This window comes from Hippocampus guttulatus, chromosome 12, assembly GCF_054856545.1.
Source record: "Hippocampus guttulatus isolate MCC_2025c chromosome 12, RoL_Hgut_1.0, whole genome shotgun sequence".
Lineage (NCBI taxonomy): Eukaryota > Metazoa > Chordata > Actinopteri > Syngnathiformes > Syngnathidae > Hippocampus > Hippocampus guttulatus.
The window spans coordinates 1458469-1486429 of NC_141272.1; the positions used below are offsets into that span (position 1 = coordinate 1458469).

The window sequence follows — 27961 nt, forward strand, 5'->3', positions numbered from 1 at the left end:
ACCCGCTGGCACATTGAGGGACCAACGATCAATCGCACTCACGTTCCTCAGTGAGGGCTGAACCCACAGGCGGTGAAACCACGACACGGCGCCGTGTCTTTCATGAAGCACTCGAGGCAAAATCACCAAAACACTTTGAAAGTCCTAAAAATGAATTCCGAGTGAGCCATTTGCCGATGCATCAAAAACTTAACAATATCGCAATATATACATATCGATATCTGATATCATAATTCAACGTGTACGTTGAAAAGAGAGAGAGGTGAAAGTGTCCCCGGTTTCACGTACTGAAAATACTTTCACGCACTCACGCGTGTCTCTTGCGCAACAGAAGTCACGTGATTTCACAGTGCTCTTAGGCGCACAGGCAGCATTTTCCTTTGTCGGCTCCAACTTTGTCCTCAGACTTTACTTCCCACGTTTGCAAATTTATTCCATGGCTTGTTTCAAGACACTTTCTTTTTTGACAGTCATCTGACAAAAAATTATGCAGCACTCGGTTTTGTATTCTCATTCCGGAGACCCAAAATCCATGCCTATGGAGCCCTTTAAAAGTTACTTTCCCATTTGTCCATATCCGCTTTAAAACTTCACACTTCTGGAGTAAAAGTTCACGACGGCCAAAGTTTGACCCTGGAAGATTATTTCTGCTTTCTGTGGGGGGTGGGATTAGTAAATCAAAACAAATTGCAATTTGGGCCATCGTGTTCCGGCTTACTGTTAGGATGTAAAGACGTTCTAAATGACAGTGCGACCAAAACTCGACGATAAATCTCACTCATGCCTGCTGGATGCATCAACCTATCATGAATTATCGATACAAAATGAAACTAAAATGAACATACGTCCAAGATCATCTCTGTGTTCTCTTGGATTATGACGATGAAACTTGGGTGAAAAAACGGTCGACCAAGAGATAAGGAGCTTTTTTATGATCAGCGTCCGGTCAGTAAAGCTGTCTCTGTCTCTCGTGTGATTTATGAGCGGAGTCACACAGCTTGCCGGCTAATTCCCCAGATGAAATGAGGCTCTCCTGTCTGGAAAAACACTTTGTCCCCACGCTCGCTGCGACGCCTGCGCGCAGCTATGCTAACTACACGAAAAAAAAGGCGACTAATATGAAGCACACGGGCTGCTCAAGAAATGCGTGTGAATAGACAAGATGTCCAAACGTTGTAAGATTCCCGCCGGCGTACGCCAGCGCGACCTTCCGCACGAACGCACGCCAACAAACTGCGTCCCCTATTGAAACATTTAATTCCCGATTAAAGGACAATTGCGTATTTTACGGGACAGGTGGCAACCTTAGCGGGAACAGTTTTTGGGGAGAACAATTTGTCAAGTGTAAAATCGCCCAAAATAGGTATAAAAAGACAAGTGGGAACAATAAACGTGGGGAGAATTGTTCAACTGGCAGTACACGTACTGTATGTTTATCAATTCATCAAATGACTGGTGACGTGTCAGTATAATTTAAGAAGATAAGAAAAGATAAGAAAACCTTTATTAGTCTCAGTAAATAAAGTCAGTTTATGAGCCATGGGCGATTTGACGGCGGGGGTATGTGTTGAAAGACGGAAAAATGGCAGGCGGCCATCGTACATGTGTTCATATGACAACGCTTGTCTGGACTCGGGCCAAACAACATGCCGACTTTGGGGCATAGGAAAGCAAAGCGATTTGTCACGATTTGTTTTTTGACATAAATCCCGACTCCAAGGTGCCGCTTGTCTCGACACATGGCGCGCGAATGGAAAGAATTCTTCCTCGCGTGTTTTTTGCTCAAGGCTGCGATTCTCACGCTCAAGAACACACGTGTCACACAAGAATGCTGTAAAAGTCCCTCTTGTCCATGCGGAAAGAAAAAAATCTGGCCAGACGTTTTGCCGGGGTCATGCGCGCAAATTTGGATTTTGAAGTAGGTTTGACATTTGTGTTTTTTTTTAAATCCCGTTGCCGATTTGAAGACACATTTTGGGGTAGATTCAAAGCAAGTTTAAATTTACCTGAACAAATTTGGGTTTTAAGAACGGTTTATGGTTTTAAAAGTGATGTTGGGGTTTGCAGTTGTGTTTCAAATTAGGGTTTTAAGACGGGGTTGGGCTTTGAAATTCAGATTTTGAGACTGGGTTGAATTTACAAATTAGGGTTAGGGGATTCAAATTCAAATTTAATTATAGGCGCCACAGTGGGCGACTGGTTAGCACGTCCGCCTCACAGTGCAAAAGTGCAGGGTTCGATTCCGGCCCCGGCCTTCCTATGTGGGGTTTGCATGTTCTCCCCGTGCCTGCCGTGGGTTTTCTCCGGGTGCTCCGGTTCCCACCCGCATCCCAAAAACATGCACGGCAGGCTGATGGAACTCTCGAAATTGTCCCGAGGTGTGATTGCGGGCATGAATGGTCTTTCGTCTACGTGTGCCATGCCATTGGCTGGCATCCAGTTCAGGGCGTCCACGGCCTACTGTCCGAAGACGGCTGGGATAGGCTCTGGCACCCCGCGCGAGTCTCCTGAGGAGAAGCGGATCGAAAAATGGATGGAAGGATGGGTTAGGCTTTTAAGTTTGATTTCAATTTTATTTATTTATTTATTTTTGTGTAGGACCTCATCTCAATTCACGGACTGTTTGATCTGATAAAAGTTCTTGGGAGTCGTGAGTGGCGAGTGCCTAAGTGACTCCTAAAACCCACTTCCAAGGCTGCGTAAACCTCCGGTGCCTCCGCAACCGGCCAAATTCTGCTTCCAAGTCGGCGGCTTTTATGGACTCTGAGAGATGGAAAATGAAATACGGCATCTGTCCTTTGCCAGTTATATCCCCGCGGCTTCACATCAGTAAATGGAGCTTTGCCGCTTCGACCGACGCGATGACGGAATGACGATGAGCTTTCCGTGTTTTCCTCGATGGCTGCGCCAGGACATTCGGTGCTCCTCATATACGCATTGGATCACATTTTACACTCTGACGTTAACATAAATCCAGAATGGCCGCCAACGGTGGCGGCGTGTTTATTGCGATGCCGTTTGCACTTGACTAAAAATCAACGTTGCCTCGGGAGCTTTTCGTCGCTTTGGATTAATCATGGAAAATTTAAAAGCTGACATCAGATATTTGAACGCAAAAGGTGCAGCAACGCATGTAGACACTGTATCAATACTAAAAGACATTTAAAAAAAAGCTAACACGACTGCAACTCACTGAGCAGTCTTATTTGTCGATAGTTTTTGTATTAGGAATGTGCAAGTACCAATACCAGGCATCATATTGGGCCGATACCAGCCTATTTCAAGGTATGGAGTCTTCGCAAAGGATACTGATACCAGCCACCGATAATAAGGGGGGGGGGAAAAATCTGACGTGCAGGATATCTTCTCTGCCAGTAGCAGGGAGGTCAGAATTTGGTGACATCGCGGCATTGAACGTCCCTAATCTTTATGTTGATATCGTACCACTCCCTGGTGTACGAGGTGGGCACACGAGAAGGAGCCTTACACGATTTTAGAACACTTGGAGGTCGTGTAAACAGCTTGAGCGTCGCACCGGGTGCCTGCCAATCTACAGCGTGTCTTTCTTCGAGCGCTCACTCACGAGGAAGCGCGCCCGCCGTCGAACACCTCACGCTCGCCAAGAAGCTGCGTTCCATCAGAGTGGCCATTTTGTTTGGACACCGCCGACCAAAAGGCTACACAACACGTCACACACTTCATTAGGTGCTCTTCTAATGAGCTCCGATGGAGATTTTCGCCATGGCGTAGCGCGTACTTTCAGCTGACAAAAGCAAGTCGGCTTTAGGAAATCGGCTCATTTGAAGGGCCCAACCGAACTGGATTTTTTTTAGGCCAATGCTTCAACTGTGACTTAAAAAGTTTTGTGTCGACGAGTGACATCCAGGTCAATTCCTTGCACAACTCGCATTGCTCGCAAGAGGATTGCTTGTCAAAAAAATTATTTGCTTTCAATTTCATGACATGACATGTTTAAGTATCCAAGGCTGTGACATAGATTTATGTGTGCTGTCATAAATAGTGAGACTGGTGTTACTTGTGTACAACTGCTATGAATGTTTAGAGTACTTGAATATAAAAACTATCTGAAAATATCGGCCGTTAGTCGATTATTTTGCCTGATGTTTGAAGAGCCATAATCAATTGGGCCCCAGTCATTGTGAATTTGTGTGTTGAGTCTTTTTAAATCTTTTGCCAAAATCAGTCGGTATAAAGCAGACTGCAGTGGAACACCTCCCAGTCATGGATGCAGAGTTCCACAGGGCTCACTTCTCGGTACATTGTCCCTTCGATTCACTCAACCACTGTTTAATATTCTGAAAAATGTTATGGTTACATATATGTCAGCGAATGATTGAATTAAGTGTTTTTGTGAGACCTCAAGTGGTTTGCCGTTCAATCGAATGGACTGAATTAATTTCATCGAAAACAAACGCGCAGCCCTCCCAGCTTTGCAGGCCAGTCCATTTGGATCCACATGAAAATCAGTTTTTCTATTTAAAATCTCTTCTCGAGAGGTGACCAAAGCGGGACGGCAAGGCTCACCATCCACCATCAATTATTATGACTTGGCCGCCAGGAAGACTTTCACATTATTTAACACGCATACTTGGGAAAACTTGTAAATCGACAAAAAGAGGCATCATTCGCATTCAAGGTTGGAGACACGAGACCTTTTAAGGAACTTGGGAAATCATGCAAGGCCATTCTTGTCGGTTGTCCTTTTGGAAACCTTGGCATGTTGATGTCAAAGAATGCACTTTATTGGAAAATGGTTGGGAAAAAAGAGACAAAGGGGGGAAACGTTGAGATGGATACATTGTGTGAAATGAGAGACAGATCAAAATGTGCGTGAAACTTTTTTAACAACTTCAAAGTCATTTCAGGGTCTGAAAAACCTCATTGATGGACTTATCTATCATGCTAGGATTTACAAAATCTTCTACTTGAGTTTCATTGCTTCGACTAGCATTAAAAGGCACGGGGAAAAAGTGTAGGATTGGAGCGTCTTTTTTTTTTTCCTTTTATTGCACCTCTAATGGCTCGTATGAAAGTCGAGCCAAAATGTTTGCATTTGAGACCCTTCAAGTGCCGCTGAGATTGCTTATCAGAACCGTTTTGAACCGTGAGTACGCTTGAAATGACATTTAAAGTGCGTCCCCGTGTCAGCGAGCCGCTCTCAAGCTGCCGTGCCGTGATGCCTCGCTGCCTGAAGTCCGGTCCCCTCCCCCTCGTCCGGGCTCACTGCCTTCCTCTTCGCCTGCCGCCGGCTTGGAAGACGAGAACAGAGAAGGACAGTTTGGATACATTTTTTCCCCAATTAGAGGAGGTGTCGAAGAGGCTGTGCATCAACATTGCCCGCATGGAAATACCACACTTGGCAAAGCAGGCGAATGGAACCATCTCCTCTCCGATGGCCCTTTTCCACCACGCTCGTGCTCGAGCTTGCCCAGGTTAGCACCGGTTCTTTCTTTTTCCACCACCCAAATTGGCTCGAGCTCTGGTGCTTGAAACTGGTGCTTAAGATGGCCCTTAAATTGTGCGCAACTGTTGCGCTAGGTGAACTCCGGCAAACATGTGTCCCACCAGCGGAGCGACGGCTGATGAAATCTCCGGTGAGCTTTCAGAGCATCAAAGCAAAGCCACACGATTGAATCATAATCATGAACGATCACATGCATTTTATCTGAAACATTGCTGCAGGTCCCCGTGCTCCCCAGGTTACTTAACCCTAATCCCTGCATGCATTATGATCCCGCAAGAGATGTGGGGAAAAAAAAAAATACGAACCTTGATCATGTTCTACTATGTTACGGTTCCTGGATGCCAGGGATTAACTGAAAAGTGTTTGGCGCGATGCGTTTTTGTTCCCGAGCAGCTGTTTATTCGTTTCCAGATGTTCTGCTAATGCAGGCTGTCTGGCGGGAACTTTGTGTTTGTCTTTTCAAGGCCAACGACTTGAAAGCTGTAAATTCAAATTGTGGTCCAATACGTGGATTCGTCACTACGTTGTATCAGCTACGTAAGGGCTTTGGTTCACCAAGCTTTTGCACCCCTTTCATGACCTCATCCGAAAGCCGGTTGTTCTCACAAGGCAGACTCGTGCCGCTTTTCTATTATTGCCAAACAGCCCCCCAGCGCACACCACTCATACCCCCCCCCCCCCAAAAAAAACCCTCTTGATGCTCGTTGGGGGCCAGGGCCAGTGCTGTGCTTAGTTGGTGCTTAACAAGTTCTTAGGAATAACGTGTTTGCTTTTCCACCGGCAAAGTGCCTGACATAGTTGGTGCCAGAGTCTGGCCCAACAAATAATTGGAGTCATCTTAAGCACCAGGTTCAAGCACCGGAGCTAGAGCCAATTCCACTGGTGGAAAAAGAAAGAACCGGCTGGTGCAAACCTGGGCCCCGGTCCGGCCCTAGCACAAGCACAAACCCGGTGGACCAGGGCCATCTGAGCGGCCAAATGGATGACATCAGTTCGACTCAACGGCTCATCGTCTTCACTCTGTGGCCTCAGTGGCTGCCCGAAGCCGCCGTCCTCGAGGCGTCATTATAAAAACTAGAGAACGTGGCGATAGATCAAGGAATCAAGTTCAATGCAAAACCTTGTGATTGACTGGAGCTGGTTTCACAAAAGAAAGCAGTCAAACCAGACCCACTTCCAAGTTTCTCAGAACGAAACACACACACAGCGACAGTAAGTTTCACGTTTCAGACTGTTCTGTCAAAGACAAGGCCATTCAGCCAGCTCGCAAGCTGATCTGTATGAACTGCTCTTTGGTGGCGGTGGCGGTGGCGGCGGCGGTATTCACCGGGTGAATCATTACTTTACCTAAAAGTCCTCGGGGAGGGTTTCTCCTTGAAACGCCTTCTATATGGAGGCAAGCAAACATCATGTGGTCAAACAGTGTTTGCCCCTTGCTAGCGTACACGAACCGAGCGGTTCGCTTCTGCCTCACCTTTGATCATTTTCACAAGTTGGTCACCGTCAAAATTTTGATCCGTTTCGATGGTGGAGAACTCTGCAAGGTTAGATCCTACGAGAAGAAGGGAAGATCCAAATTGGAGCAAAACGTCGTTTATGAAGGCCCAATGGCATTCGGTGAGATCGTTGGACTAACCGTCTACGCCAAGTTGGGTGGTGCCAGTGCGCACTGAATACTGAGGTCCTGGAAACGACACAGTCAATGACGCGATAAGCGCAGCTCAAGATTCGGTTCGGACAGCAGCTGCGATGTTTGGCAGATGGGGCTGTTTCTGGTCCCGTCAAAACACTTGCCTGAGACAACTCTGGTGACGTGGGTGATGGCGGGGTCAGTCTCGATGACTCTGGTCACCTTGGTGATGGGCGGTTCCTGATGGATGACCCGGGTCACTTTGGTCACGTCGGGAGCTAAATAAAACAAGGGTGACCGTCATGTTCATGGATGTGGGATGACCAATCGACCTTTGACTGGGTCAGAACAAACAAACAAAAACAATGTGATTCACCATCAGAGGATTCCTCACTCAAGCTTTTCGTTTGTCCAACTTTGGGGTTTATTTATTGACTTTTTTTGCCTCCGCGATCGTATGTGTGTGGAGTTGGATCGTTTTTAGGATTCCCCATGAAGAAGGACGTGCGAGGGCCACTGCTTGGAATTTGTATTTTGTCATATCTTTCTTTGTAAACGGCTACAGCAGCGAGGAGGGACAAATCGTGTGTCAAGTCATGTGACTCCAGTCTCCCACTTCTCCCTACAATGCACTTTTTTTCTTTGTACTCTGCAAAGGAAGAAACCATGACATCACTAGTGGCATCTGTGCTGTGCATTATATGTGACAGAGATTGCTGTGAGGTATTTTTTTTTTTTTTTTGGTCACTCCACCAAGGCTAGGGACTCCCCTTTGTGGTCCGTAAGGAAACATGCCATGGAAAACCTCTCGAAGATTTTAAGAAGTGCAAATCGAGGTGCGTAGGTTCAAATGCCAGTTTCCCGTCATTCATAATTGTGAGCAGGATTTAACTGAGCTGGGTGAAGTGATCTGCGAATTGATATTGTACGAAGGTTGGCCACTCGCGAGATGAAACGACGGGACGTGCGGTCCTCTCGCTAAACAAAGCTGGTGCCTGGTTAGAGAATTTCCTGCTGGGGAATCACACGATAATGATGCTTCATTGTGATGACGGTACCTTCGACAACTCTGGTGACGAACCTCTCTAATGACAAGAGGAGAGAGAAAGCCGTTAATGACCGCGCAGAAGCTCTTTCGGGAGATTTGAAACTCAAGAGAGCGTCTTCAATTTCGATTCTTTTATTACTCACTCAAAAACGTGAGGGGGATTTCCTGGTATCTGAAGCCTGGAATGTGCTGGAAATTCAAAAGTGAAAGTATGTTAGCGTAATTTCATTTGGTGACGCGACATTTGGTGATGCGCACAGACTAGGTGTGCATTTCAAGAGTAGAACCACAAAAAGATTCGGGGGGCGGGGGGGGTGGTACTACTTTAGTCCACCTTCCTAAGCACTGTTACAAACATAAAAATGGGAACCTATTTCAAACCAACAATATTCAAATCTCCGAGCTTCTGACTCACCTTAATCTGGATATAGGTAACCAGCCTCTTCAGTAGCGAGAGGAGATCCTGGCTTCCGACGGGCATATCTGCATGAAAGTCCACAAACTTGACATTTAAAAACAAAAACAAAAACAGCGTGACAGATGTTACTTGAAAAGTGGAAAATCGTACCTGCGGGATACAAGAGCTGGTTGACATAGTGAATGACGCCATTTGTGGCCATGATGTCAGAATCGGGGATTTGTACCGAGTTGACTCGCATGGTGTCGTTTGCCTGCGAAACATCCGCAAACCTCAAACCCAAGACCTCTGATGACTGCTCGTACTAATAGCTACCAGCTTGCTGTAAGTTGAGCCCATTTGAGAATTGCAACACAAAAAAACTGCTTCATATGCTCAAAAAATATGCTAATGCATGTAACTCCACTCACAAACATGACTTTGAGGTTGCTGCCTTGCAGAGACTTGAGAAGGTTTGTGACTCCCGTCTCCAAACCGCCACCGATGAAGACGCCGTTGTTGATGTGGTACAGGAGGATCGTTCTGAGAGCGTTGATGTCACCTGAGTTGAAAGAGAGGCGAGAGGCGGTATTAACAGCGAGCAACACGTCTTCATAAAAAGCTGCGCTGGAGACCTACTCTTCAGGAGTGTGAAGTCTCTCTCCTTTAAACCGGCAAAAGCCTTGTCGGTAGGGGCGAATAGCGTGAAGTCTCCCTCTTGTCTGAGCAAGTCAGTCAATCCGGCGTCTTCCATCAAAGACAAAAAGATCCTACAGCACAGAGAGGAACTTGGCATGAGAGTCCCGCAACCACATCTAATATCCATACAGCCGCTACTCTTTGGAAAGATTGAAAACACTGCGGTTCCAACGGGTGACGCAGCATCTTAATGCCACGGTCCGCTTTCATCAAGCCCACCGCTGTACTTACTTGAACCCGCCCTTTTCTCTCAGAATCTCATACATGGATTTTTCGGCGGGTTTGAGGAAGCTCCTCATGAGATGGAGCGCTCCGTTGCTTCCCTCCTTGCTGCCCCTGATGAGGCAGGAGTTCTCGATGCACACGGCCTGCAAAAGAACCGAGACATAGCACTCAAAGGTCACGGCTCAATCGCGCGAACGCTTGATGTTTCTCAAAGAGGACGACGCACGGTGCGGTAGATGAAGACCCTCAGGAGCTTTCCGCCGATGGTCTCCAGCGTCTGCCCATTGTACAGCTGTCCGAGGGTGATCTTTCTCTTCAGGATGTGATTCTCCAGAATAATTTTAAGCATTCTTTGATCCATGGTCATCACGTCATCTGCCGCGAAAACATGGAAAAAGCGCTCAGTACGGTGCAGTTGTTGATCGATGTCAACGCATACCCTGGCGAACATGGTCAGCCAATCTAGGCACTGCCTCCGATGTCCACGTGATGTTTTAGAGGCGCGCCAGCTTGGTCAGCCCCACACTTTCGAGAGGCTTTAGGAACTCTGGGCGGAACTCATCCACCCATTGGGCTATACCACCGATGAGTTTTTTAACCACCTCGTGACTTCAACCCCACAGTGAGGAGAGCCCACCTCAGGATCCCCAGACTGTGCTTCCTCCAAGGAAGGTGTGGCAGTGGGACTGAGGAGATCTTCAAAGTATTCTCCCTACGGACACATCGGATTGGGCAATATGGCACTCACCGTTGAAGGCGGTGTTGAGTGGGGCCAAGAGTGTGTATTCGACCTCGGGCCTCATGGCAGCAGAGATTCCCAGCTCGGACACCATGTCACCAAATGTGGACTGAGAACTCCCCACCAGTTCCATCACCTGTTTGGCTGGAAAAGCAGAGAAAATCCTTACACAGTAAAAACAGGGCCAGTATTTACAAACCAATCAGACTCCGGTGAGGTTTTCGATTGGGCTGACAGTTGGGGTTTCGTCAATACAAGCCTTAAGTCTTCTGGAAGCAATCCTTAATCAGCTTTCTGGCATGCAGGATTCACGTGTAGTATTTCGAAAACCGCAGGACAGTATGGTTTGGTTTGAGGTTTGAATTAATGACCTGTCACACTGCACTAGGTTGATGAGACCAAAAGCCCAGTGATTGTGGAAGGAATCCAGCACAGTTTGATCAAAGATCAGTTCCATAGGTTCCAGGTACTTTGGGTCCGTTTGTTCTCATTTCTGTTACGGTATAGTAACGAGGCAACGTCTGTTGCTAAGCCATATGTCAGTGAAGATGAGAGGGAGCGAGAAGGCGGGTCTAACCTGAGTCTGGCATGAGCACTTGGTCAATGAGGTGGATGACGCCGTTGGTTGTGACAATGTCCTTCTTGCGCACCATCTTGATGCCATTGACGGTCAAGCCCTCGCCATCACAACCAATTACAATGTGGTTGCCCTCCAGGGTCTCGTAAGAGCTGCCAGCCATGATGGCCTCCGAGCATTGCACCGAGTCCAGAAGGTGGAAATTCAGAAGAGCTGGAAAGCAAAGACGAATCCGTCATGAATGTCGTTTCGGTTATTGAATTGGCTCGTGGGCTGCTTGCGTGGCTTGTTGCTCTATCTCTTGTTACACTACAAACAGAAGCTCTCGGGAGCCAGAAGACCCTTGGATCCTTCGGGTCCTTGAGGAGAACCACTTGGGACTCTGCCACGGTTCTGTTTAACTTTGTGTGGGATTGGGTGGTCTGACATCATCAACCAATCCGATATTTGAGGTTGACCATCTTACTTTGTATAACTACCGCTTCCAAGGAAAGCTGTTTTATGTTGCCGCAGACAAGAGCAGCACTACCTTGATGACATTTTGGGACAGTTTTGCTATCTCGCAAAAGGACTTTGTCAGTGTAAATGTGTGATCGTATTATCTTGTCAAACATTCTCTTTCATCTGTTGGCTTTCCGTTCACGATGACATGTGCCATTTGAAAGTGGAGACTAATTTTAGTTATTATTCCCGACTAAACTTTGTTACGCGTGGCCTGCCAAAGTGTGTCCAGGTTCCAGACGCATTGCACAGAAGATTGCGGTTTCAGCTGTTTCCAATTGGCTGCGACGGAACCGGTGAAGTCAAGCAAACGCAAAGCCTGAGTACTTTGAATTATGCTGCTACCTTCACCTTTTAGCCACCAAGGCACCTTTTGTTACGGTTGTAGACTTTAATGCAGCGCTGAGCGATGTCAGGGGACGATTAATCATCCCTGGGAGCAAACATGCGCTGTACCTTGGAGGACCTGCTTGTCGCTCTGAAGCCTCTGGAGCACGTCGCCTCCAAGCTTGGCAAAGGCTTCGTTGGTGGGGGCGAAGAGAGTGAAATGTCCGGGCTGATCTAGCTTGTCCAACAATCCGGATTTCTGGGCAATATCCTGGAGGGACGTAAGCAACAGGGTCGCGTTTAGCAGGGAAAAGCAACTTGATAAGGACTAGAGATGAAACGGCAGGAAATTTTCATATCATTAGTGTTTTGACGGTTATCGGTATGATTACAATATTGCTTTGCAGGAAAATAACAGATAGATGCACAGACTATTGTAATAAGTATCATTTTGATGAAAATCAGTAAGCCTATGGACTTTTTACACGTTAGAAATTGAGGCACACCCATATGAACGTCCATGCATGCGAGATGCCAAAATGCGTCACGTAACATTGACTTTGTCTCTTTTTCACCGCAAGAATGTAAACAGGAAGGAGGTTTGCTATACACAGACGTAGTAACGCAAATAACCATTCCCCACCCCCCAGCCCCCAAAAAATGGAGCGGAACTGGTGTTTGTTGATAACTCTGATCTTCAACTGGATAATCCGGCGTGCTACAACACACCGGAAAGTAGCAGAGTCCACAAGCTATTTTTGTTTGCATGGTGAAAAGGCGCAGGCTTGCCTAACCGAAGACTTCATCTGCAGTTACGTCACCACGTAGCCAGTAATGCTGCGATGTCACAGAATAGAAAGGAGCATGTCGCCCTGCTATTATAGGGACACGAAACACAACAGTCACAGTAAATAGAGCATAACACGCTCATTTTAAAATGTCCCGGTTTATCAGAAAACAACCTTCTGAGGGTACGATAGCAGAAACGACTCACATTCAACGTCTCCAGGTCATCATCAACCTGTATCACGTCCTTCATAGAGACCCCGACGGCGCTGATGACACGGTCGATCACGTGCACGACGCCGTTGGTGGCCACCTGGTTGCCGTGGATGATCCTGGCACAGTTGACGGTCACCACCTGCGGGGGCGCCACAGCGTCTATCATGCGGGAACGCCACCAGGCCAAGCCAGGCCACGGCGGCGGCTTGTGCCAAACGATGACGGCGCTCACCCCGTTGGGGTAATGATTGATGAGCAGACCCAGGTCGTTGTACATGGACGTGATGGTCATGCCGTTGCGCAAGTCTTTGGTCAGGAGGCGCTTGTTGACCATGTGGAAATGCAGGGCGTTGTATAGCTCAATGTTGACGTTGCTGACAAGCGCGGCCCGCATGCTCTGTCGCAGGGGGAAGAAGAAAAAGAACCATTCTGAACAGATGAGACCTGAAATATCTTGACTCCTCCTTAAGTACAGAGTGTGAGCAGTTTTGCCAGCTCTGGGTATCGGCGCAAGATTTTCGGATCCGTTTGTCGAACCTCACCTCATCCAAAAGCTCCCAGGCATCGTTGCTGGGCGCAAAGAAAGTGTACGAGCCGGATCCCTCGATCTCGGCCCTCAGCTTGGAAATGTCGGCGTATCTTTGGGTGGAATGGGCCTTCACCATGCCCAGCGTGCCGTACACATGATCGATCGGGGCCACTGCGGGGTGGGAAGGGAAAACAGGAACTTCAGAATGACCACATCTCAAAATTCCAACCAATTGGAAAACATCCATCTCCCTGAACTGATCAACAGACTAAACACCCATTCACACTCACCTATGGGCAATTAAGACTCATCAGTTAACCCAAAGGTGCCAAACTCTAGACACAGGGCAAGATTCCATCTACCACATCCTTTTATTTGGCCAGCTAAAGCAAAATAAGATGCGTCTAATTTTGGCTTTTTATTTAGATATAAAAAATATATATTATTTTAACCAATCGTGGGCCTTCATTTTTTTCCCCCCCATGACTTGTGATATCAAAATCACAACAATCGGTGGACCGCTAATAGCCTTAGCTGCAAGCTAATCAGCCGCTGACTAGTTAGCTGCTGCGCCACCATGTCTTTTGACACCGGTGCGAGTCGATAAAAGAGGCTTTTATCATGCACTCCTCTTGCGTCATTACAGTTGAGAAAACGTTTTACGGTTTGAAATCAAGAATATTTCAACTCCTTGTTCAACCTGCATGGTCGTCAGGAATGCTAAATAACAAATATGTTCCGTTGTCGTGACTTCCACTGAAGGTTGTTATGCTTCACAGGCAGCCTGGTCTTTCTCTTCCGTCAAACACCGGAATCCGAAAGAACACGTGTCAGCAACCTGTGAGAGCATCGCTTCCCAGAGTAATAACAAGCCGCTGCTCGCCGGGTTTGGGAGATATGCCCAAATAAAGCTTTTATAAATTGACTCCGACGTATGTCGGTGAAGGCCACGCACCTGCAGGGCAACCGCGCATTCCATCCAGCTTCATGTATCCTGGGCAGCACTCGTAAAGGACGGTCCTGCAAGTGAAATAAGCGCATTATCCACCTCTGAAAGGTAGCAAATCCGTTAAAAGGTTGACGACAGACACTGTGGGATTATATGCTTTATCTGGCGACCGACGGCGTTGTCACAGTGTTTCCAGATGTGTCCGTTTGTCTCCGTCGCTACCAAAAGATGCCACGTCTAGCATCTGGCTCCAAAAGCTAATGGGAAAGCTTGGCCCCTGGATTAAGCTAACATTAAAATAGCAGATTTATAGAACAGAGAGTGCTCACAATCAGTTTGCTATTTGCTTAGCGTTTGGTTAACCTCATTTTGGCACGCGGAAATATGCGGCATACTCAATGTTGGATTCCAGAACATTTTGGTCAGCACAAAGACCCTTTATGGTCTCTTCCATGGAAACTGTTGAACTCAAAGTATTGCGCGCTTACAGCACAAACGAGTAGAAATTGCATAGGAATCGGGCCAGATAGCGACAGAACAGAAACGCAGTTCAAGGACATGAATATAATACAATGAAATGAGTGAAAAGGAGTAAGTATGGTGGTAAGTGTGAGCCCCTTCTTTTGCTGCGTGACCGCACATTCTTACGCCACTGGACAAACTAATTCATTGTGCGCCCTAAAATGACATGTGTCGCTACCTTACTCTGAAGACGCAGACCTAATGTACAGTCTTATCGTTGTCGTCAGCCATGTTTTTGGTTAGATTTGATTGGAACCTTTTTTTTTTTAAATTTGGACCCTTGTAACCTCGGAGTGGGACATTTAATTACAGTCGTTTTTATGCGAGTTAACTGGAGACTTTCTGTAATGCCCCCAAAAGGGGGAAAGGTGAGCCATAGTCACCAATGCACTTTTCATGCCATGCTTGTCTCCCAGCAAACACTAGAACATGCATGTTTGCTGCCGGGAGTGCAGGTAAATTGCAGCGGCTCACCCACGGGGCAGCAGGAGAAAGACAAATACAGTATAAGAATTATTTTTATAAAGTGCAGCTGCTGGATATAAACACGGCTATACTTCACACAGCCGCAAGTATTTGGAGCTCATATCCACTATTATAAACGTTTTGGGGAGGGGCGACATATATGACATAAAAAAAGAGCCACAGTTATATACATTCAGATATATACGGTATTGGAACATATACATGGTTAGCTCAAGTTCTGCGCTGTTGCTTACACTTGTAAATAAAACTTCAACAACCTTATCATATAAACCAAGAGCGAACAATGTATGACCAAATATCCACATGGAAAAAAAAAAGTTTCCACGTGAAAGCTGAAAAACAAATAGGGAGGGAGGCGGGGGCTCCATATGTGAATCACCTGCGCTTCGAAATTGTCAACAATAGTGAGCCTGTGCACATTCAGGCATTTTGGGGGGACTAAACACACCAAAAATGTTGCATGCTGGAATCATTAGATGAAGAAAAGATGCTGTCTTGGATGCAGTCTGCAGTCAGAGGACAAAAACACCAAATGTGGCCAACCCTCATTGAAGAAAAACATCTAGCTAGCTAGCTATCTGTCCCATCACAGTAACTGACCTGTTTTTCTTTCAAATGTGGTTTAAAACTCATACTACCAAATTAAATGTCCTGATCAATGATTAAAAAAAAAATTCAAATTAATTGCCGGGTACTGTATGCTTGACATTCCTATTGAAGAAGAAGCTCTCATCTTAAAATAAAAACAGGATTCGATTTTAACATCACCCTGTTATTAATCGTTCTTATTAGTGGTTTATGTGGGATTTGGCGGCACTGCGATGACATCACACAGCAGCCCAGTCAGGGCAAAGTCAGCATATGAAAAAAAAAAATCATAATAATAATTTGCTACATTGCTCTCTCACACAGAGGGATTGTGTCTGGCCAAACATTCGGAGACTTTTGACTTGTCAGCATTTCCTTTAAAAAGAAAAACAGGGAAAAAAACTACGGTAAATTGGTCACGTCGGACATTCTCACTGGGGCCGATGCTTTTGAAGACCAATTGTGAGGAAATGGACACCAAGTTGTTTTCTTCAAAGAATAAGATGCTGTGTTGGTGTATTGGTCGTTTTTTGTGCCAGGAAAAAGGTTGCGCCTTTTTATCTGTAAGCAACTGCAGCGATACACGAAGTAAATGCACAGGCTTCATTGTCGCGCAGAAGTGGCGCTTTTTGACGCTGTTGTTGCTTCATTCCAGACACCCACTGGACACATCATGAAGTGAACAAAATCGGAGTCTCGATACATCAAATTTAGATCCCCCAAAAATCTACGCTGACCAAATGAATAATGTTAACTGACAATCTCGCTGAGATGTTGATTTCACCTTATTATTGTGGTTGAAGTTTGTTTCGTTGTTTTTGCCTGTCACTTTCTGTCACCGCTACAGATAGAGGAACAAAGTCACATACATTGTAAGCAGTAAGCAAATAAACTTTTTCAGACATAATAAGTGAAGTTAGATCATTTCCCACAGCGCACCTCATGACTCGCCAAGCCATGCGACATGTTCTGCGATACGCTGGACACTGGTGTGCCTCATGACGTGGCAAGTGCAAGCGGGTCATCCAGTGCAACTCAAAAGCAAATTTAAACTACCGGTATTCATGATGAAGCTATCATATCGAAAAAAATGAAGAAAAAAAAAACCAGGGCTCCCTTCCATGTTTCAACACAAAAGTGCTGAGAAGCCAGAAATGGCAAGAGAGCAAGAGAAAAAACAAGCAGCGCAGTTTGGAGTAAACGGCGGGCTTTTCCATTCATGAATCGTGTCAGCAATTCCGAGCCACGTCCTGGAGTCTGTGGCTCACCACACTGACACTCAAACAGTGGCCACTGGCCCCCCTCCAGAAGCTAATGAACGAGACTACCCGTGATCGCAAAGACTTCAAAAAGTTTGGGGTCCCGTTTGGATGTGATCAAACGCTCGCATCCTTAAGCGGCCTACCAGATGTCTTTCGGGCTGGAAAACGTCTTATTCCCCGAAAAAAAGAACTACGCTCGAGAGATGACACCGAAGACGAATGCACATGCGCTGGGAATTAACATTTTATATACATAAACATAAACGTTTTTTAATGCGTGAATGACTCTATCGTGGATGACGGGTGAACGCTGCTCACATTCTTCATGCTTGTTTTGTAATTCAAAACACATGTTCTCATGTTCGTCCTTTGTGAAGTTATCGCTTTGTGTTTTATTTTCCGTCCGAGCCGATTCCAAGCTAAAATGATGCCTTTTACGCGCAGTTTCTGAGGTAGGAGCCAAAGCCTTGTCTAATCGCAAAGTAGTACATTGTAGTCAAGGAAGTCTCGTGAAGTGATGCATCTCGACTGCGTGGCGAGCTTTGCATGTTGGGGAGGAGCCCAGTTTAGCCTGGGTTGTTAGTGGAAGGTACAGAGAGTCTTCGCAGCACTACGCGCTCGAGGTGCTTTGTTTCCATCCATCCATCCATCCATTTTCCGAACCGCTTGATCCTCACTAGGGTCGCGGGGGGTGCTGGAGCCTATCCCAGCCGTCTTCGGGCAGTAGGCGGGGGACACCCTGAATCAGTTGCCAGCCAATCGCAGGGCACACAGAGACGAACAATCATCCACGCCCACACTCACACCGAGGGACAATTTAGAGCGCCCAATCAGCCTGCCATACATGTTTTTGGAATGTGGGAGGAAACCGGAGCACCCGGAGAAAACCCACGCAGGCCCGGGGAGAACATGCAAACTCCACACAGGGAGGCCGGAGCTGGAATCGAACCCGGTACCTCTGCACTGTAAAGCCGACGTGCCAACCACTGGACTACCGGGCCGCCCTGCTTTGTTTTCCCCGAAATCAAATCATCTTGAAGACACTTAATTTTAAGCATAACCTGTAAAATGAATTGGAAACCCGTCTGGGATCGAACTTTGAATATTTCAATTTTCAATTCTAACCCTTTCTGAATGTCGGCCAATCATTTTTCCGTTTTCCGCCTTTTGTGACGGAGCTCGGTATATCTTCAAAATACGCCCCCACCCCAAAACATTCTCACTTTGGTCACTGCAATAGCGCCATCATGTTTTCACTGCGCTCGTCTCATCGGACACAATGAAACCTACTCACGCTTTCTTCCCACAGATGGCGCCTTGGTACCAATTGCGACAAGTGCTGAAGTACTTCTTCCTGGTGCCCATGACTTGCTGCAAGGCGCACACGTTGGGCCTGAGGCAGGGGGGGGAGGAAACATCAGTCACTCTTATGAACGCTGGAGAAGTGAAGTGAGGAGTGAAATATCACATGCTCTCATTTGATTCATTCTGCAGTTCACGGAAACCGCAAATTCCATCATTCCCAAAAATGTGTTTCATGACGTATATACATGAAGCATGAGTTTGCTTTAAAAACAGAAAAATCCATTTGATTGACAATATTCAACTTTACTATGCGCACATACGCATCCTGCACTCGCAATGAAATGACATGAGACACCATCACGTATGTGAAGGGTTCCAACACAACTCTTAAGACAATGCGTTTCTTGTTTCTTACCCCTGGTTCCTGGCCCGGATGCGACTGTGCGCCACAATCTTGTCGTAGGCCGACGCGTGTGCCCCGTCCAACAAGGATGAGAGCACAAAGAGTGCCAAGGCGGCCGCGAACAGGAGCTTCATCCTTTTTTTTTTTTTTTTTTTTGTGTCTGCTGCCTTGTCGGCCTTCCACAGCCAAAGTGATGAGGGGCTGCGCTCCGAGTGGGAGTTTATATACGGCCCGCCGCTCCAGGAGAATGACACCATCACGCACACAAGTACTACCAGGAAACTCCGCGAATGCTCCAAGGGCCTCCCTCAAAGTATTTTCCTTCAGTGTCCTTTGTCATGCAATTATCTAATTTGTTTATCAACATATTTTAAAATAAGACCGTGAACGCAATTTCAAAATGTTCTTTTAAATATGTGTCGGTGACAGTTGTTTCTAAATGCACATTTTTTTTCTCAAAGGACAAAATACATCGGAGGACACTTTATTCGGCACACCTGCACACTCTCTTCCACGGAGCTCAATGAAGGTACGGTAAGCAAAATGTTCGAAACGGCTCTGAGGATCATGCGTTTGATGCGTCTTCTGGTAAATGCAATCCCATTAATAGCGCATTGTTACGTTGCAAAGCGGCATTATAGTCGTGGCGAAAGGCAGACTTGGATTTTTTTCTTTAGTACTGTCAACGCATGCTGCAGGGCAGTTGATGAATTTGCAGAATGTTGTGTGTGTGCCACCTAGTGGTCAAAAGGACCCCTTGTTTTTTTTATTCTCAACCGCAGTCAGGTCATGCTCGGTCAGCGTTTTCCGACTTGGATTGAGCCAAAGCACATCCGAGATTGAAGAAAAACTTCACGACACACCAAAAAAGTGAAGCAGCGGCTCCATAAGATAATATAAGGAGATAAGAAAACCTTTATTTGTCGTTGCTGGCATAGAGAGAGCGAAATTGGATCTACTGGACTAGGTGATGTGAAATTGCGATTGCATTGTTCACACAACCTCAAATTATTTTTCACGCTGCAGAGTGTTACATGCAGGAAACGCACGGAAGCCATGTGGGACACATCTGGGATATTCCAGGCAAACATCGGTCTGTCTTTCCGTGGAAGTCCCTCATCCGACTGCACTGAAAGAACCCCGATGGGCCTCGCTTTCCACATTTCATGTGGCCACAAATCCTCCAAAAATAAAAAAGCCTGAACTATGAATGATGACAAGGCAAGTGCCAAATTTCAATACAGTCAGAATTACAGTAAAAAATGTTACTCTTCGAGATGTCGTAATCACAGGTGAATATTTGTTTGAAAAACATTAAGCTAGGCCGTCAACACTGCAAATCAAATGGGAAACTGCCGAGTCGTACCGCACCACGAGATCAAAGAGTTGAGTGAAAGGGACGTCTGAAATAGCCCGTAACAGCAGGGAACCCTTTGAACGGGATGAATGCTGACGAGGCTTTATCGACGCCATTATCCAGCCACTATTTTTCTTCCGACTGATTCTGTTGTCAAAATAGGCATACATAGACTCCCTTGTAACTCTGTCCCTCGGTTCACATCTCATTTGAATTACTGGCGCCAAAAAAATAAATGTTTGGTTTACATCAGCTTCTGCTGCCTTCCTCCGTTAGTGAAAACCCCGAGTGAGGATAAGTTCAAGTGACATCCAGTTTTGGGGCTTTCGATTACGTTTGATAGACATCCCAAACTATTAAGGAGGTCATCTGTAGAAGAAATAAACTGTTTACAAGGACAGTTTTGTGCCCCTGGTAAACAGGATGAGCGGTGGGAAAGCAAAGCGGATAAACTTGCCCAAAAATGGAAGTTTTAAAACGTATCGGAATTTTGACACCATGTCAAAGTCTTTCCCTCGAGCCTAAGATCATTTCTGCGTGTCACGTTGCAATTTGCTGATCCAGTCAATTTAAACGATGGCGATAGTTTTGTAAACATCCACATGAGAAAATTAGCAAACGCAGCAAATTATTTGGACAACGGGATCTGCAAACTTTCCAGGAGTTGCGCTTTTATTTGATTGCTCACAAATTTAAAAAAAAAAAAAAGGGGGGGGGGTGGAGGCAATATGCTACAAAAATGTGTCACAATGATTTAGCTGCATGGCGTATTGCACCATATCATTAGTACAAATTTAATGTGTTGAGGTTACTTGAAACCGCTTCATTTCTTTAAATTATGAGTCATTTACTGTACCCATAACATGAGCCTTGAAGTATAGCCCAGAGTTAGTATTGTTTTATGGTTTCTTACTGTAACCAAAAAAAAAAAAAGAAAATAGACTGAGGTTAAAAAAATATATATTAAAAAAACCCCGCTACGTGACACATTTTTAACAGCCCTTTCCACAAGTCAGCACAGGCCTATCAGCATGATGAACCGAATATGACACATTCTCATGTAATACACGAACTAGGCCACGGTTGGGAAAGTGTCTTCATTTAATAAATTACCACAAAGCAGCAGAAAGAAAAAAAAAGCGAATGTATTATTTGCAGACTCGGATGAACGTGCGCTGTGTCGAGGTCGTTAATGTCCAGCGGTTTGCAGTTTGCATGAATGCTCCTTCTCTTGAGCGTCCTTCTCCACCTCCTGTACGACTTGCACGATCACCCTCGGACTTTTGAGCTCGTGGTTTTGTCCTCTGGCACTTTCCGAACACTTTGAGCCCTTGTTCGAGGAGGAATTGATTCCTCCGCAGTGCTGAGGGAGCTTCCCGAGCGGCCTCTGCTTGGGGGTGTCGCCAACGTGGCTTTTGGCGGTCGTGACGCAGCCATCGCTCGGACTGTTGCTGGCGTAGTGGGAGTTCAGCTCAAACACGTCCAGCCTCTCCTCCGTGCAACATTTCGGGGAATACTTGAAGGAGTTTCCCGGGTAGGCGAAGGGGGAGCTCGCTACTTTTCCAGCGCCTCGGCCTTGCGATTTGCCCTTCATCATTCCCAGCACCTCGTAGCGGAAGCTGGAGATGTCCTGCTTGAGTTCCTGTCGATGACGAAGACCAAACATTTCATGGGAGCAAATGGCCCTGGTGGGCAGGTCTTTGGTTTAACGGGTTTACGCTACCTTGAAGTTTTCTTCAGTCAAGCCTTCCTCTGTCTTGGCGTCTCTGATCATTGCAGCGACGTAGCGCTTGACTAGGTTTCTCAAAACCTCCTGAAAAATACCCACTAATGTTGACGTTGAAGTCACCGAGAGGCAGACTCTTGTCAATCATTTTCAATCATGGAAATGTGCCTTACCTGATACTCGTGGTTTAGTCTGACATTGTCTGCCGCACGCCTCTATAATTACAGACGTAAATGTTCCATCAAGTACCAAGTGGTACTTCTCAATTTACATTTGTACAGCACGTGGAATACATGAATCCCTTGCACCCCTGTATTTTGTAAAAATAAATCAAATAAATAGTTCTGTACTGTAAAATATAAAACACCATAAAAGAGAATGTAAAGGAAAAAAAAAGTTGCATAAGTGGATTGAAGCGATTGACAGCAGCCTGGTTGGCGGGAATGAGGTGAGGCTCTCCTCCATGCTCCTTGTGGATGTTTTCATTTTCGATATCTGCGTGTATAACTGTTTGTCCCCTTCAATGAGCGGCTAATGAAATAATTCTCTCGGTCTGAACAGATGCAGGAAAACCTCATGAAATAACTTACCCCTAAACTTTCAAATGTTTCAAGTCTTTTCAAGCTGGGCCTCCGAAACACACGCGCTTGTATCCATCCCGTCAGATAATAAAATGACTTGGGACTGGGTATGATGTTGAACGGAGACGGCAGAGTTCCTCCCTCTTCAAAGTAGCTCATCCATAATTTAGTTCTGGCAAATTTCCACTCGATATCCGCGTGATCCTTAAAAGAAAACACAGGGCGTTTGTAAAAGAACACGAGACAAACGGGAGTGGTTAAACAATACATGAGGCAACTCACGGCAATGTGCTGGTACGAGTTGTTCATCATGGCAATGAGCATGTTCAGCAGCACAACCAGGGAGATGATATTGTAGGTGCCGAACATGGTGGTTCCTACAAACTCGGTAAATTCGTGGTCCGGCTTCACTCGTGTCACATAGAGGGAAATTAGGCCAAACACAGACCAGAATAATGACTGCAGCGTTTCGAATAACCTGAAAAACAAAGGCGCCATACATCAGGCTCACCGTGCCGCCAAACAACGCTATTCGTCATCGGCAATGGTTTTGTGTAGAACGTACGTGGAGAAGGCGTTGTTTTGCTGCATGCAGCGGATGCCCTTGCAGTTGCTGCCCACGTCGGTTCCGTAGTAATAGTAGAGCTGGTTGAGGCCATTGGCAAAGGCCAGCAGCACCAGGCAGTAGATGAAGAGGAACTTGAGGATGTCGAGCAGCATGCGACCCAGCGAGATCTGCAGCGGGCCCAGGTGGGAATTGGCGGTGAAAAGGCAGATGAGGCGCAGGGAACTGAAGATGTTGGCGATGGCAAACAATGCCTCGGCGATGAGAGTCGGGTGCCACATTTCCCAGTTGCATCGGGGTTTGTTCCCGCTGTACTGCAAAGTAAATATGCGTCGGATTGTCAATGAGCAGCACGGCTCCCCCGTACTGTTCACTTGGTCAGTCAGCTCAAGTCCTTCTCATCCCTCCCCTGCCCACTGATTTCAGGTGTGCCGCAGAGCTCTTTCCTGGGGCCCCTGCTTTTCGTCATCTACCTCCTCCCACTTGGCGCTGTTTTCCGTCAATTTAATATTTTCTTCCATTGCTTTGCGGATGACACCCGGGTCTACCTTTCCTGTAAACCCAATGTCTCATCTCCACCCTCTTGCCGACCTCCTGCTTTGCAGTCATGAACCTCCGCTTCGCATCGAATTTTATGAAATTAAGTGGCGACAAAACTGACAGTTTCATCAGTGGCACCGAAGATGACAGCGTTACCATCCCTCCTTTCCCTTTAGGTTAAGTTTCTGGGTGTCGTCCTCGATAGCCCTCGCAGAAACATATCCGTCACATAAGCTGAGCTTCTTGCTTCCACCTCTGCGACATCAATAGACTCCTTCACATCCCCTTCTAACGCAGTCCTGGTCCACAGTCTTGTGACCTCCCTTGTGCCTTTTCAGCACATCACTAGTGAAAACGTTTCAACTTTTCGCCGGTGCTTCAACTGTCAAGGACTGTAATGAGTCAGAACAAGAACCTACTGATTGTAAATGCCACCACAATATTCCACCAATACTGTCCAATCATTCACACGCGACCATGCACCGCGGTTCTGTACTCGTCTGTACAGTACCTTTGCGTATGCAACGATCTTGAGGGAAATTGTTGCCAGATACAATGCATTCATGATGAAGTCCATGATGTTCCACCAGTCATCCATGTAATCTTGGAACCCGCTGTCCCACATCTGCTTGATCTCTGTCCAGATGAAACCTTGAACACACAAGCAAACAGTGGGATCATGATGGTAGCACCAGCAGGAGGGCCAATTATAGGGGAACCGATATTCTTTACCGATTACCCAGGGGAGGATCATCCATTCCACCACGGTCGGGGCCGGGCCCTGAAAGTCACGCTGTGGGGCTTCAATGTGCTGCGATGCCAAGAAGAGTAGGAACAGGAATGTCAGGTAGGAAGCGGCGTGACAGATAAACTTGATGAAGGGCTTGCGGATGAATAAGCCGTAGCGGCTTTTCGGTGAGACCAAGTAAAGGATGGACAAGACGGGGAAGAGCAGCCCGATGAGGATACATGTGATGAATTTCACTGCCCAGTGACGCCTTCTCCAGCCTGGGATCTCATCATACCACCGGGAGGCCAGCAGCTGCTGACAGTTGGGCTGGGCGACAAACTGCAAACACCACAAAGAAAGAGATGATAAGCAACCTGCAACTCAGCCTAAGTCAGGAAACTGCTGACGGATGAGTTGAAAGTGGCAAATCATTTTCTTGGCGAGAATGGTGAAACCGATTTACTTTCCCCTACACACTGAAAAACGTTCCACAAATGATCTGTCCTCCCGTTTTTTTGTCGAATGGGGTTCTTATCCTCTGCTCGACAAGATGTGATCAAAACATCTGCAAGACGTCTTTTTCTGGTGATGGGAGTTCATTTCATCTTAACCTCGTTATGGCCAAATGGATTCCCTCCATAATGGGCGGGTTGATGAGGTCATCTTTCCACGCAGAATCCCGGCAAAACTTCCCATCTTGCCCGTGGAGGAGCCGAATCGTGTGTCGTGGCTGCAGGCAAGCGTGCCACAACGTATGGCATCGAGCAAAGGAGTCGTGGACGTGACTGCGTCATTGAAATCTGCTCTACCTTAGATGGCATTTGCTGACACAAACTGGGAGCAGGAAGAGATTTTTTAGACCGCTGCTAAGTGCTTGTAATGATCCGCAGCTTGTCTGTAACCACCTTGGAACCATCCAATCAGAAAAACCACAATAGCAACCTGTAAAAAGCTTCTTGTTGCATCGTGGGCAGCAGAATTGGCACAATCAAATAAGCAATGCCGTGAGGAAGGTGCAGAACATACAAAGAGCATGTTTTGCCTCTCATGCTCCTAATTGTAGACTTTATGACAAGAGGGAAATAAGTCATTTGTACACATTAGGGGAAGCTTTCGGCAAGTGCTCAATTGCGGCAGATCTCTCAGGTTATTGTTTAGTTTTTCTTTAATCTTTCTTCAGTACAATCTCGCTCAATATTGACATATCATAAAGCCTGTGGGTGTGGTACAAATTTGTGCAAAACTGTTTAAGACCCAATAATCATTCACGCAATGTCCGATGACCAAAATGTGCGGCTAATGATTCAAATATTTCAAGTTTCAGGGAAATAGGCATCACGTTGTCATGATCGCTGTCTAATCCAATCGGCATATGACTGAGGAGGCAACAGTAATGGATTACATTAAGAACCCGCCTTGCAATTACGGGCTGCCAAAGCTCCCTCGGGATGCCTCCAACCATTTAGAGCCATTTGTGGCTCATCTTGACGCGGTTCTTGTCACGAGGCCACTATGCTTACAATTTAGACCTTGCAATTCTAATGACAGGCTGATGTCTCCGTTGTTGTTTTTTTTCCCAATTTTTTTTCAGAAACAATAAAAACGCTTTACAGCCAATTATTCCAGTCGATAATCCGTATTCAGGACCATAAGTTTACCTCTTCACAGGATGTTGACTGGGTTTGGACTGGCTTGCCTTCATCATTCTCCCTTTAGACAGGACTTTGGCGCCAACTTGTCCATTTCAAGACTTCAGAAAGTGTCACCAACACTTCTGCCTCCCCCCCCCCCCCCCCCCACCCCCACAAATTGAAAAGGTAACTTACCTCTTTCTGGCAGTATTTAATTGCCAACTTCACCCGGGCCAGATCGTTGGTGTTGTCATCCAGCAGTGGGTTGATGTCGTCGCGGTAGTTGAGGATGATTTCCAGCTCCTTGGAGCTCCGCGTCTGGTCCAAGAGGTCCTTGGCAAACCGTTTGCACGTATGCGACAGTTCCTCATATTCTGACTTGAACTCATTCTCCACCTGACTGAGCTCCTTCAGCTCCCAGCTGAGCTGGAAGGCGGTGAGGAACGGGTCCTCGCTGGACAGGGCGATGAGCGACGGGCTTGCCAGCGCCTTGTAGATGTTGAGGCGGGAGTGCGAGTGGCGCAGGCCGTCCACATCCAAACTGGACACGCACTCCAGGCAGTCGCACAGCACGGCGTGCGGCTGAGGTATGGAGACGCCTCGCTGCACCAGGAGTTTGATGATCTCGTAGTTGTTGGTGTGGGCCGCCAGGATGATCGGAGTGATGTCAGGGGTGAAGTCCGAAAACTGTCTGTCCAGCATTATGGGTGGGAGCTTTACGGAATAGACAAGTAGTTCAATTACCAGATCGGACGTCGCTTGTGGTTTACCCAGGTAAGAGAAACGACAGTGTGGAGGTAGCCGCTGTGTCTCCTTCGTGCGTAACTTAGACTAAAAATGATTTGAATTCCGTCTCACCGATGCGCTTGTATCGATCCATCAATTTGTCGGTCTGTTAGTTGGTCTCTTGGTTGGTCTGTCTCTCTGTCTGTTGCCTGTGTTGTTGTCTTTGTTGGTCTGTACTCAATCTATCTGTCTTTCAGTCTGTCGGTGGGTCCAAATACGGACTTTGTGTCAGCTTGTAATTTGGGGAAAATTGGGGCACCGGTCAGTCAAGAGGGCACCGCAATAGTAGTTAAGACAGGCAATCGTACACCCTTTTTTGGGATGACCGTACCTGTTTCTCACCACTGGGCTTCTTGTGGTTGAGCAGCAGCTCCACGGCGCCCACCACCTCCTTGCGGATGGCGTGCAGCAGGGCGTCGCCCACGTGCACGTTGTAGCTGAGCAGCAGCTCCACGATCTCCAGGTTCTCGTTCTCGATGGCGATGAGCAGCGCCGTGCGCCCCAGCGAGTCCACGCAGTCGATATTGATGCAGAAGTAGATCTCGGCCTCCTCCAGGGCCTCCTTCACCGTGGCGTAGTCGCCCTTCCCCACCGCCCCGAGGTAGGCCCGCTCCAGGGCCGAGAGCTCCGACTCGGACCGCACGATGCGCAGGGGGATGCGGTCGCTGAACGAGGAGCTGTCCGTCTTCTTGCAGTACAGCTGGGACATTGTTCACACGGCTCCCCCCTGACTCTACTGATCACATACAGTATATCTTTCGATCTGTGTCAAACTGTGCTTTCACGCAAGAAGGATTTTCCAGCAGCACCTTGATTATACTGGGTCAAGTACACAATAAACATCCCTACATTGCAACGGGATTTTTTCAAATGTATTTTGTAGAGTTAATAACTTTTTGGGTCAAACACTGATTTACAACACGTGTAATATCATTGCTGACTCGTAGACAGAGGCACACTATTTAGTTTGAAACTGTAAATTTGAACAAAGAACAAAAGCAGAAAGTATCTGAGATTAGTTTTTGTTGAAAATGATTGCACATCATCTTCCGGGTTTATATAGGTGGGATCATATAATGATTTTGTGAAGCACATTGAGTTGCCTTGGGTATGGAATGTGCCATATATCCATCCATCCATCCATTTTCCAATCCACGTATCCTCTTGCTGGAGCCTATCCCAGCCGTCTTCGGGCAGTAGGCGGGGTACACCCTGAAGTGGTCGCCAACCAATCGTAGGGCACACATAGACAAACGGCCATTCGCGCTCACAATCACACCTGGGTACAATTTAAACCTGTCATGCATGTTTTTGGAATGTGGGAGGAAACCGGAGTACCCGGAGAAAACCCATAAAGGCACGGGGAGAACA

General features: G+C 46.8%; 2 protein-coding genes across 2 annotated transcripts; both read right to left on the reverse strand.

The window, feature by feature from the left end:
• Positions 1-4741: 4741 nt before the first annotated feature.
• On the reverse strand, positions 4742-18846 carry postnb (periostin, osteoblast specific factor b). The gene is made up of 22 exons (XM_086125658.1): positions 18687-18846; positions 18261-18359; positions 14115-14179; positions 13173-13330; positions 12863-13027; positions 12623-12769; positions 11758-11899; positions 10801-11013; positions 10233-10367; positions 9711-9859; positions 9491-9627; positions 9200-9330; positions 8992-9122; positions 8732-8834; positions 8579-8646; positions 8307-8352; positions 8174-8200; positions 7280-7393; positions 7122-7169; positions 6960-7037; positions 6833-6871; positions 4742-5270 (listed from the first exon to the last, which is right to left on the reverse strand). The coding sequence occupies exons 1-22, from the start codon at positions 18806-18808 to the stop codon at positions 5242-5244; spliced, it is 2346 nt and encodes a 781-aa protein (XP_085981784.1). The 5' UTR covers positions 18809-18846; the 3' UTR covers positions 4742-5241.
• Positions 18847-21139: 2293 nt separating this feature from the next.
• Positions 21140-27299, reverse strand: trpc4b (transient receptor potential cation channel, subfamily C, member 4b). Its single transcript, XM_086125657.1, has 10 exons — positions 26922-27299; positions 26000-26518; positions 24176-24512; positions 23955-24094; positions 22904-23217; positions 22621-22816; positions 22348-22542; positions 21931-21972; positions 21755-21844; positions 21140-21673 (listed from the first exon to the last, which is right to left on the reverse strand). The coding sequence occupies exons 1-10, from the start codon at positions 27297-27299 to the stop codon at positions 21221-21223; spliced, it is 2664 nt and encodes an 887-aa protein (XP_085981783.1). The 3' UTR covers positions 21140-21220.
• Positions 27300-27961: the final 662 nt, after the last annotated feature.

What these genes read in the sequence shown, in the direction of transcription:
- postnb (XM_086125658.1), bottom strand. Translation starts at nt 18,808, where the DNA reads ATGAAGCTCCTGTTCGCGGCCGCCTTGGCACTCTTTGTGCTCTCATCC. An exon ending in ATCCGGGCCAGGAACCAGGG is followed by an intron (nt 18,360 to 18,686) that starts GTAAGAAACAAG and finishes CCCCTGCCTCAG; the next exon opens with GCCCAACGTGTGCGCCTTGC. An exon ending in CACCCAACTTGGCGTAGACG is followed by an intron (nt 7,038 to 7,121) that starts GTTAGTCCAACG and finishes TTCTTCTCGTAG; the next exon opens with GATCTAACCTTGCAGAGTTC.
- trpc4b (XM_086125657.1), bottom strand. Translation starts at nt 27,299, where the DNA reads ATGTCCCAGCTGTACTGCAAGAAGACGGACAGCTCCTCGTTCAGCGAC. An exon ending in TTAAATACTGCCAGAAAGAG is followed by an intron (nt 24,513 to 25,999) that starts GTAAGTTACCTT and finishes TGGTGTTTGCAG; the next exon opens with TTTGTCGCCCAGCCCAACTG. An exon ending in AGATCGTTGCATACGCAAAG is followed by an intron (nt 23,218 to 23,954) that starts GTACTGTACAGA and finishes TTTACTTTGCAG; the next exon opens with TACAGCGGGAACAAACCCCG.